The sequence below is a fragment of the Pristiophorus japonicus genome, chromosome 4, assembly GCF_044704955.1.
Source record: "Pristiophorus japonicus isolate sPriJap1 chromosome 4, sPriJap1.hap1, whole genome shotgun sequence".
NCBI classification, from domain to species: Eukaryota; Metazoa; Chordata; class Chondrichthyes; family Pristiophoridae; genus Pristiophorus; species Pristiophorus japonicus.
In genome coordinates this window covers 87,109,076-87,121,288 of record NC_091980.1, presented here as the reverse complement: position 1 = coordinate 87,121,288, position 12,213 = coordinate 87,109,076, and the positions used below count along the sequence as shown (strand labels likewise).

The window sequence follows — 12,213 nt, the reverse complement described above, 5'->3', positions numbered from 1 at the left end:
TGGCAGGCTGTAACTAGTGGGGTGCCGCAAAGAACAGTGCTGGGGCCTCAGCTATTTACAATCTATATTAACGATCTAGATGAATGGACCGAGTGTAATGTATCCAAATTTACGGACGATCTGAGTTTACAGATAGGCAGCGGTTACACTCTGAAATTGTTGAACTCGATGTTGAGTCCAGAAAGCTGTAAAGTGCCTAAACGAAAGATGAGGTGCTCTTCCTCGAACTTGCGTTGAGCTTCGTTGGAACAGTGTAGGAGACTGAGGGCGGAGAGGTCAAAGTGAAAGTGGAGTTAAGAATTAAAGTGACAGGCGACCGGAAGCTCAGGGTCACACTTGCGGACTGAACGGAGGTGTTCCGCAAAGCGTTCACCCAATCTACACTTGGTCTCCCCAATGTAGAGGAGACCACATTGTAAGCAGCGAATACAGTATACTAAATTGAAAGTAGTACAAGTAAATCGCTGTTTCACCTGGAAGGAGTATTTGGGGCGCTGGATAGTGGGAAGGGAGGAGGTAAAAGGGCAGGTGTTGCATCTCCTGTGTTGCCCATCTTTGGCTCCCTTTCTCCCCCCACAAGCCCATGTTTTTTTTTCTCCTGTCTCCAATGGCAGCTGATCATTATTCCACCATTCACACCCTATCTTGACTAATGTTTTTCTAACTCCTGGCATTACCATTTCAACTCAGCCCATCATCCATTTTGTGTCTCTAATTTCTCTTGCTTTCCACCCTATCACACACCTTCCCTTTTGTTCATTCTTCCCCTCCCCCTTTTAGTGTTTCTTAAGAATGTGTTCTTTTCAAACACACTCTCGTTCTGACGAAGGGTCGTCGACCCGAAACATTAACTCTGCTTTTCTCTCCACAGATGCTTGACCCGCTGAGATTTCCAGCATTTTCTGTTTTTATCCCAACAACAGATGTTAGACTAACTGGTCTATAATTCCCTGGTTTCCCTCTCTCGCTATTATTAAATAGGGGAGTCATTTGCCTAATTTTCCATTCTAAAGGAACAGTTCCTGAATTGAGAGAACTTTGGAAGATTATAATTAGGGAATCACCTACTTCTTTAAAACCTGGGATGGAAAACCATCTGGTCCTGAGAATTTGTCACTCTTTAGTGTCATTATTTTCTTCTTTACTGTTATTTTGCTTACATTAATTTTATTGAGCCCCTGTCCCTCTTTTAATATCGGTTTTCTTGGGAATTCTGACATGCTATCCTCTTACTCTACTGTAAATACTGACGCAAAGTAATTATTCAACATGTCTGCCATTTCCTTATTATCAGTGACAATATTACTGCTTTGAATTTTTAAGGGGCCAACATTGCTCCTGACTAACCTCTTTTTCCTAATTTAATTGTAAACATTCTTGAGATCCCTTGTAAGTTTCTTTTCATGTTCCCTTTTTGTAGCTCTATCTGTTTTGTGACTCTTTGCTGTTCGTTGTATCTTTCCCATTCGACAGGATGTGTGCTATTTTTTGCATTTTATTTATAAAATGTTTATTTATAAAATGTTGATGGAGAAAACAAAAATGCTATATGTGATTATGACAATTAGAATTTTGTTTTTGATTAGCTGTGCTGTACCTGAAATGGAAGTACTCAATGCCGACGTACTGAGTGCTCAAAATGGAAATTGGTTCCATTTCCTGGTACTGATATCTTTCACCTTAATAAGTTCTCAAATAACAAACTTAAGTTAGCAGTAGTAACCATTTGTGAATGTAAGTGTCTTCTAATTAAATATTTTTGTCTCCAGGGCTTGCCGCCTAAAGAAAAAGGCTCTGTATGAAGCTAATAAAGTGAAGCTATGGGGTCTCAACACAGAATACGGTAAGATAATATCGTATTTTTTTCTGGTTAATTTTACTTACAATAGCTTGAGTGAACCATGTTTCTTCACCCTTTGTAGGCTACACTATTTAGTTAAAAATAAAATCAATTCCACCATACATGCCTTTTGACTGGATAATTCTATAATACATTAACATCCTTGAGTGGGTAACATCATTCTCCCAGTCCTGAAATCGATTTGGTACGCTGTAACAGTAACTGTGATGCGTGTTGTTTTTAACTTGCACCAAATCTGGCACTGTAACCTCTCTCAACCTGTTAGCAGCAAGCATGGCTAAGGCATACCATTCCCCCAACTAACTGCAAGCAAGGCCATGGAAGATTCACCAGTATATATTAATAATGCAGTATATATGTACAGAGTCTGAGATGCGTAGAACTATACAACATTTCAAATTGCAACTTTCAATTGATAAAGCAGCCAGCAATGTCTCCTCCTCCTCCAGAGAGAAAAAGATCTGCAGTTGTCGTGGGGACCTTGAGCTCATTCTATGTAATACTGATGATTGCTCAGTGTTTAGGTAGATTATAGAACTATGTTCAATTTATTATGTTCTCTTCAGTTGTTAACATTTAATTGCTTCAGATTTTACCCTCTTTATTAAAGTTCCTAACAATTGGTTAATTTAGTCACTGGTCATTTGTGTACCACAAAGGTGATGCAGGCCCTAGCCTGTTTCCACCTAGAAGTGGATGAATAGGCCCCTGGAGGAAACAAAAGAAAAGTTACTACAATACTGTCGAGGAGACCCAGTGTGGGATCCATTTAAAATTTTGTTTGAACTAGTTCCCACAGTTGTGTTTTATCAACATAATTTCTTTGTCGTGCTCTATTCTCCCACAGCAGACATTTCTAGGAAGTATGTATTGCATTTTCAAGGCAACCACCATAATTCAGCTCACGTCTACAACTTTGTACATTTCTCTCCCAAGGATGTTGTATGAAATGATAAGTTTGAAATAGAAATTCCAACTGTTCTGACGATGTGTAGTCAACTGTAAACTGATCCAGCTTTATTCTGACTGCTTCACATGACCCATGGATATGATTGCACCCATTATTCGGAGTCAGGCTTGTGATTGCGGGAGTAGGCAGCGAGGAAGGACTTCAGTTTGTTTATGTCGGAGTTCTGCACGAGGGGTGGCCGGGAATGGTTCTGGACGAGGGGTGGTTCTGGATAAGGGAGGCTCAACCTGTACCACCATTCAGAGTGAAACTTTGCAGTCTTTCTCTTGCCAAAGTTTGGATTTCTGGCACGAATTATCAGACACAGCACATCGAAGTAGATCTTCTAGATTTTTGTGTAGCAGTTGTGAGCAGTACTTTGACTTCATCAAAGTGATTGCTGAGAATGTTGACTCATGTGAGACCTGACCCTGCTATCCATCCAGTTCACAGTTGTATGCTGCTTGCCTTTTGCCATGATGTGCTCTGGAGCTGTTCATTATTAGTTGGGCTTGCTTTCTTCTGCTGGCCTGGAGCAGTTATTCTGATTGGGCGCGCCGACCACTATGACAGCTGCTCTCTCCATACAATGTTACTGGGCTCACCCATTTTAACAGAGAACCAATAAGCAGTATCTAAGGAAGTAAAGCACACACATTGATTAAAATGCACTCTGCTTTTCATACCATTTTATCAACAAACCCACAAAAAGGTTGAAGCATGCAGGCATATATGCTGTCCGAAATGAGTATTGAGATCACATGCCCAATGACTGGGCTAGAAATTGGCCAGCCTTGCGCCCGTTTTTTCGCCGATATTTTGCCTTTTTTGACGGAAAAAGGTGTTCACCTAAATTGGCCAAAGTTGTGCGCTGGCGGTTTTGAAATACCGCTGAAAAGCGGACGAAAAAAAGTGATAACACTTTAAATTGGCCGTTCGGCGCACCCGTATTCTGGGTGAAAAAAAACGCCTGAGTAAAGCCTGTGTTGCAGCCCCAAAAACGGCGGCACGTATGAAAACCTGCCAAAAAGTAAGTTCAACTTTTTATTAATTTTTTTGCAGCAATTACTTAGTTAAGGGTCTTGAAAATGTTTTGTGATTTTTTTTTTTTGTTTGTTTTTTGCTATTTTTTTTGTGTGTGTTCCTCCCTCTTTTAACGGTAATTGGCCTTGGACTAAAATTGGCGAAGACTGTGGTTTCCACCGCGAATCCTCGTGCAACGGCGATTTTTACTGCTGGGTGCATTTGTTTGCCAATTTTACGTCTTTTAAAAAATAGCGGAGTGAGTAGCGGTATTTTTAGCCGAAAAATGCCGAGAAAATACCACTATCACCAAAAGACCAATTTCTAGCGCTGTGTGTCTCTTACTCATTTTTATTAACTATTCAAAAATGCAATTAGCCACATTTAGATTCTCAATTAGCTACATGTGGCTAATGTATTGGACAACAATGCTATGGTCTGGTTCCATTTATTGCAGTCATCACATATCCATGATTGTGAACTATGTAGGAGAACAAGCCATGATTTTCAAGTTCAGGAAGGGAATTTGAAAAAATCTGTCAAATCTATGCCTAGCATGGGATTTTAACTCCGTACTATAAGAACTCATACATTCTTAACTTGAGCCCATGGCTGTTATACTTGAAGCTTTTGCTCAGAATTGGGCTCAGCTTGAAGAATAATTAAGTTATGCATCCAACTGCAACTTGTTTTATTTAGATTGAGGAAGGAGTTAAGCAGCTATCAAAAGTAGTGCCCGAGTTCTGTTTAATTCAAGAAGTTATGTTTCTGCCATTTTACCGAGCTTCACACATTCAGAAGGCAACAAAGATTTTGGATGTGGATAATGGATGAGCACTCCTACATTTCCAGAGGGACTAGAACATCAGCCCAACAATTAAAACCCTATAGGATCAAAACATAGACATTCCTCTGTTCAAAGATTGGGCGTATTAATTACCAATTGGCAGGACATTCAGCTTATAATTGTGCTCGTGGTATCAAAGACCAAGCGATTTTGGCCTGAGCAGCTTATGTGTGGGTTTGTGCCTATGGATGTCAGCACCATTATGCCTTCTATTTTCACCCCTCCCCATTGCTTTAGAACTTGATTGAAATGGAAAGAATCCAAGAGTGCAAATGAGAAAGTGTGCAGAGCACCACCAATTAACCTGTAATCCAGTGGGACAGTACCAGTTCCTGCCTGTCCCCTCCAATGGGGCACTGAAAGAGTCTAATTGCAGGACGTGAACTGGCATAAGAGGCTTAGATGCCACTTTGCTTGCATGGTAACACGTGCAGCAATGGTATAATTTCACTGCATCACTGCACATGCAGTTGCTGCAGCTTCGTGTGATGCACTGATAAATGAAGCATCAGCTTGGCTCAGGAGAATCACACCCTAATCTGAGTCACAAGACTGGTTTCAGCCACAGTCCTTTGAGTGCATTACATAAGATGTAGGAGCAGGAGTAGGCTATACAGTCCCTCGAGCCTGCTCCACCATTCAATATCAACTCCACTTTCCCACCATATCTCTTGGTTCCCTTCGTGCCCAAAAATCTATCGCTCTCAGTCTTGAATATACTCATCGACTGAGCATCTACAACCCTCTGGGTGAAGAAATTTCTCCTCATCTCAGTCCTAAATAGCTGCCCCCTTATCCTGAGACTATGACTCCTAATTTTCGACTCTCCAGCCAGGGGAAACAGCCTCTCAGAACTTATCCTGTCAAGCCCTCTTAAGAATTTTATAGGTTTAACTTGAAAGCATTACCTAGGCTGACAACTGTGTAGGTACTGAGAAAGTGCTTCATGATCGAAGATGCCATTTTTCAGATGAGATATTAGACCAAGGCCCCATCTATCTGTTCAGATAAATGTAAAATCCCATGGCACTATTTCAGAGAAGAGCAGAGGACTATTCTCGTGTTGTGGCCAGCAGACATCCCTCAGCAAATAACACCAAAACAAATTATATTGTCAATGATTTAATTTTCTGTTTGTGGAACATTGCTGTGTACAAATTGACGACCATGTTTGCCTACAAAACAATAAAGATTATGCTTCAAGAGTAATTAATTGGCTATGAAGTTCTTTGGAGCGTCCTCAGATCTTGAAAGGTACTATATGAATTCAGGATTGTTCATTTTTCTTTTTCCTTTTCTCAAGTCTGCCATTTGATCTGTTGCATATTTTTCGATTGCATTGAATTATATAGACCATTTGGCCCAAATGGTCTATGCCAGTGTTTATGCTCCACATGAGCCACCTCCCATCCTACTTCATTTCACACTATCGGCATACCCTTCTATTCCTTTCTCCCTTATCTACTTACCTAGCTACCCCTTAAATGCATTTATGTTTTCGCCTCAACTACGCTGTATACGCTAACGACGCCCAGCTCTACCTTACCATCACCCCACTGTCTCTGATTTGTCACATTGCTTCTCCAACATCCAGTAGTGGGTGAGCAGAAATTTCCTCCAACTAACTATTGGGAAGACCTAAACTACTGTCTTCAGTCCCCAACACAAAATCTGTTCCCAAGCTATCAACTCTATCCTTCTCCCTGGCAACTGTTTGAGGCTGAACCAGGCTGTTTGCAACGTTGGTGGCATGCTTGACCACATATCTGCTCTATCACTAAGACCGTCTATTTCCACCTCTGAACATTGCCCGACTCGTCTCTGCCTCAGCTCATCTGCTGCCAAAACTCTGATCTTTGTTACCTTGAGACTTGGGACTATTCCAACGCACTCCTGGCCAGCTTCCTATTTTCTACCCTCCGTAAACCTGTTACGATCATCCAAAGATATGCTCCCTGTGTCCTAACTCGCACCAAGTCCCTTCACCCATCACCCCAGTGCATGCTGATCTACATTGGCTCCCTGTTCAGCAATGCCTCGATTTTAAACTTCTCATACTTATATTTTCAAATCCCCCCGTAGCCTCGCTCCTTCCTATCTCTGTAATTTCCTCCAGTCTTACAACCCTCCGATATCTGTGCTCCTCCAATTCTGACCTCATGAGAATCCCCAAATTTATTTGCTCCACCACTGGCAGCAGTGCCTTCAGCTGCCAAGACCCTAAGCTCTGGAATTCCCTCTCTAAATCTCTCTCGCTCTCTCTCAAGACGTTTCTCAAAACCTACCTCTTTGACCAAGTCTGCCCTAATTTCTCCTTGTGTGGCTCTCAAATATTGCTCCTGTAAAATGCCTTGTGACATTTTACTACGTTAAAGTCGCTATATAAATACAAATTGCTGTTTTGTTTGTTGCTAACAAGTTCCACATTAGGATATTAGGAACAATCCATTAAAAAAAAAAAATTGGTCTGTAATTTGCAGGCAGCGGCGAAGCGACGGCGATTGCCACTGACCTTGAAGAAAGCTGCCCACAGAGACCTTGCAATCTCTGTGGAGAGAACTTTAGCTTCCGCGATGTATAATTGATTGCAGTGCTGTGAAAAGGGGATTCCTGGCATAGTGCTGCAATGACATCAAGATTTCTAAGCAGCCAATCACAATGAGGAATTCTCAGACAGCAACCCAGGAAATAAAACAGCATGAAATATAATGAATAAACTTTTAAAAAAATATATATTTTTTTAAATTAATCTAGTAATTTTTATCATAATGGAGAAATTTGACATTCCACAAATATATAATAGTTTTTTCAGGATCAGAACGGTTGTTTAGCAATTAATATGCTGTTAAAACTCCAGTTACATCTATTCCAACAAGGCTTAACATTTAATGGGGTGTTTAATATTTTTAACTTAGCACGGAAAAGCTTAAGTTTTTCTCAGTTCCACTGATTTCACTGACTGTCGACTATGGGTGGGTTGGGGCGGCCCATTGCGCAGCCTGTGTTGGAGCAATGAATGACTGACCGCAACAACAGAATTTACACATTTAGGTGCAATTAGAAACGGTCAGTTTCAGAGGGGGAATGACAGAGAACGCTGACAGTTTGCTGTCATTGCCCACCGCAAAATCCAGGCCATTATGCTTTCAAGAGGCCGTCCGATTATTGTGATGGTTCTAGAAAGAGACCTGATAGGAAACGGCTAGGTTTAAAAGGAGTAGCATACATTAGCCTGTTATCGTTTAAGCACAGCTGCTCTGGGAAATGTAAAATTCATGTATGTACAGTAACAGTTAGAGGGAGTTTTATCCTGTGTCTAACTTGTGCAATACCTAGCACACTCGACCAGCTCCATTGGGTGGGCCACATCGTCCACATGCCTTGACACAAGACTCCCAAAGCAAGGGTTCTACTCTGTTCTCCTACACGGCAAATGAGCCCCAGGTGGGCAGAGGAAATGTTTCAAGGACACCCTAAAAGCCTCCTTCATTAAGTGTAACATCCCTACCGGCACCTCGGAATCCCTGACCCAAGACCGCCCTATTGGAGGAAGAATATCCAGGAGGGCGCTGAGCACCTCAAGAAACCAAGCACAGACAGTGGAAGGAACATGCGGTAAACCAGACTCCCCATCCACCCTTTACTTCAACGACTGTCTGCCCCACCTGTGACAGAGACTGTAATTCCCGTACAGTCACCTGAGAACTCACTTTTAGAGTGGAAGCAAGTCTTCCTCGATTTCGAGGGACTGCCTATAATGATAGAAACATAGAAACATAGAAAATAGGTGCAGGAGTAGGCCATTCGGCCCTTCTAGCCTGCACCGCCATTCAATGAGTTCATGGCTGAACATTCAACTTCAGTACCCCATTCCTGCTTTCTCGCCATACCCCTTGATCCCCCTAGCAGTAAGGACCTCATCTAACTCCTTTTTGAATATATTTAGTGAATTGGCCTCAACAACTTTCTGTGGTAGAGAATTCCACAGGTTCACCACTCTCTGGGTGAAGAAGTTCCTCCGCATCTCGGTCCTAAATGGCTTACCCCTTATCCTTAGACTGTGACCCCTGGTTCTGGACTTCCCCAACATTGGGAACATTCTTCCTGCATCTAACCTGTCTAACCCCGTCAGAATTTTATATGTTTCTATGAGGTCCCCTCTCATTCTTCTGAACTCCAGTGAATACAAGCCCAGTTGATCCAGTCTTTCTTGATAGGTCAGTCCCGCCATCCCGGGAATCAGTCTGGTGAACCTTCGCTGCACTCCCTCAATAGCAAGAATGTCCTTCCTCAGGCTAGGAGACCAAAACTGTACACAATACTCCAGGTGTGGCCTCACCAATGCCCTGTACAACTGTAGCAACACCTCCCTGCCCCTGTACTCAAATCCCCTTGCTATGAAGGCCAACATGCCATTTGCTTTCTTAACCGCCTGCTGCACCTGCATGCCAACCTTCAATGACTGATGTACCATGACACCCAGGTCTCTTTGCACCTCCCCTTTTCCTAATCTGTCACCATTCAGATAATAGTCTGTCTCTCTGTTTTTACCACCAAAGTGGATAACCTCACATTTATCCACATTATACTTCATCTGCCATGCATTTGCCCACTCACCTAACCTATCCAAGTCGCTCTGCAGCCTCACAGCATCCTCCTCGCAGCTCACACTGCCACCCAACTTAGTGTCATCCGCAAACTTGGAGATACTACACTCAATCCCCTCATCTAAATCATTAATGTACAGTGTAAACAGCTGGGGCCCCAGCACAGAACCCTGCGGTACCCCACTAGTCACTGCCTGCCATTCTGAAAAGTACCCATTTACTCCTACTCTTTGCTTCCTGTCTGACAACCAGTTCTCAATCCATGTCAGTACACTACCCCCAATCCCATGTGCTCTAACTTTGCACATCAATCTCTTGTGTGGGACCTTGTCGAACGCCTTCTGAAAGTCCAAATATACCACATCAACTGGTTCTCCCTTATCCACTCTACTGGAAACATCCTCAAAAAATTCCAGAAGATTTGTCAAGCATGATTTCCCTTTCACAAATCCATGCTGACTTGGACCTATCATGTCACCTCTTTCCAAATGCACTGCTATGACATCCTTAATAATTGATTCCATCATTTTACCCACTACCGATGTCAGGCTGACCGGTCTATAATTCCCTGTTTTCTCTCTCCCTCCTTTTTTAAAAAGTGGGGTTACATTGGCTACCCTCCACTCCATAGGAACTGATCCAGAGTCAATGGAATGTTGATGATGATGATGATGTTTGATCTGATGAACAATGGCCTAGATATTACCCCCGCCCCCACGATGGGCTGAAGAGGGTCGGGTTAAAGACTTTGTAACTGGAAACTGTTGTGTTCCTAACACAGATGAGACTGCACACAGGGAGGTTAAAGTAACAGTGACCTCAGTCTTTATTAAGACACTCCAGAGTGAATAACAGGCCTTGGGGGCCGGCTTATATACAGTGCTCCCAAGGGATGCTGGGATCCCTTGGGACTTCAGGGGATGCGCTCCCTGGTGGCGGAACATGGGAGTGCATGCTTTATAGATACACAACATCATTACCACCGCCCCCCCCCCGCCCCCGCCAAAGTCAAAGTGAAAACTATTTACAAGGTGAGGCGGTTGGGAGCCTTTCTTTCCCTGGTGGACCGCCTCGGTACAAATGTCTGTTCTGGCGCATTGGCTGTGCTCTCGCTGGGCTGGCGTGTTGTTGGCCCTGCAGGGCTGCTGGGTGAGTCTGACCTTGCTGGGCTGTTAGGTGTGATGGGTTCGATTTCCTGGTCCAGCGTGGTGGTGTTGATCCTTTGGGGGGGTGTTGTGAGCTCGAAAAAGGTGGTGTCTGCTGTGGGTTGTTCAGGGCAGTCTGTGAACCGCAGCCTCGTTTGGTCCAGGTACTTTCTGCAAATTTGTCCATTGTCTAGTTTGACTACAAACACCCTACTCCCTTCTTTAGCTATCACCGTGCCCACGATCCACTTGGGACCATGTCCATAGTTTAGCACATACACAAGGTCATTCAGATCAATTTCCCTTTACATAGTGGCGCGACCATCGTTTACATTTTGTTGTTGCCGCCTGCTCTCTACCTGATCATGCAGGTTGGGGTGAACCAGCGAGAGTCTGGTTTTAAGTGTCCTTTTCATGAGTAGCTCAGCCAGGGGCACCCCTGTGAGTGAGTGGGGTCTCGTGCGGTAGCTGAGCAGTACTCGGGACAGGCGGGTTTGGGTGAGCCTTCTGTGACTCGTTTGAGGCTCTCTGATTGTTTGTACTGCCCGCTCTGCCTGCCCATTGGAGGCTGGTTTAAACGGGGCCAAGGTGACATATTTGATCCCATTGCGTGTCATGAATTCTTTAAATTCGGCACTGGTGAAACATGACACGTTGTCACTGACCAGTATGTCAGGCAGGCCGTGGGTGGCAAACATGGCCCTCAGACTTTCAATGGTGGCGGTGGCGGTGCTTCCCGACATTATTTCACATTCAATCCATTTTGAAAAAGCATCCACCAGCACCAGGAACATTTTACCGAGAAACGGGCCTGCATAGATCCTCGACTATGGTCTGGAGGGCCAGGACCACAAACTTAGCACACACGCTGCATTGCCATACACAGGACTCTAAGTCAGAGTCGATACCGAGCCACCACACATGGGATCTGGCTATCGTTTTCATCATTACTATACCCGGGTGCGTGCTGTGGAGATCCGAGATGAACGTCGCCCTGCCCTTTTTGGGTAGCACTACACAGTTTCCCCACAACAGGCAGTCTACCTGAATGGACAGCTCGTCCTTTCACCGCTGGAACGGCTTGATTAGCTCTTGCATTTCAACGGGGATGCTGGCCCAGCTCCCATGCAGTACAGTTTTTTTTACTAGGGACAGCAGAGGATGACCATGACCATCAAACGCTTCCATGACCATCAACAAGTCTGCGGGCTGCGCCACCATCAACAAGTTTGCAGGCTGCGCCATTTCCACCCCCCGTGGTGGACAATGATAGCCGACTGAGAGCATCCGCACAGTTCTCGATGCCTGGCCTGTGGCGGATGGTATAGTTATATGCTGATAGCGCTAGTGCCCACCTTTGTATGCGGGCTGAGGCATTAGTATTTATCCCCTTGTTTTCAGCGAACAGGGATATGAGAGACTTGTGATCGGTATCCAGCTTAAATTTGAGGCCAAACAGGTACTGATGCATTTTCTTTACCCCAAACACACACGCTGATGCCTCTTTCTCAACCATGCTGTAGGCCCTCTCTACCTTAGACAAGCTCCTGGAAGCATAGGCGACAGGTTGCAACTTTCCTGCAACGTTAGCTTGTTGTAATACACACCCGACTCCGTACGACGATGCATCACATGCTAGCACGAGTCTTTTACACGGCTTATACAATACAAGCAACTTGTTGGAGCATAAAATGTTTCTGGCTTTCTCAAAAGCAAGTACTTGTTTTTTTTCCCCATACCCAGTTCTCACCTTTATGCAATAACACATGTAGGAGCTCTGA

At 44.0% G+C, this 12,213-nt stretch overlaps 1 protein-coding gene across 5 annotated transcripts in view; it reads left to right on the top strand.

Moving 5' to 3' along the window:
* The window catches only part of crebrf (creb3 regulatory factor), a 79,612-nt gene that overhangs the window by 58,314 nt on the left and 9,085 nt on the right, over window positions 1-12,213 (top strand). For all 5 annotated transcript variants that reach the window (XR_011593020.1, XM_070878408.1, XM_070878406.1 and 2 more), the window contains one exon: window positions 1,770-1,843. Coding sequence is in view for 4 of the 5 variants with exons in the window: in XM_070878408.1 (XP_070734509.1) it covers window positions 1,770-1,843 (74 nt within the window). In the remaining variant the exon portion in view is untranslated. Of the gene's footprint in view, window positions 1-1,769; window positions 1,844-12,213 lie in introns of those variants that run through there.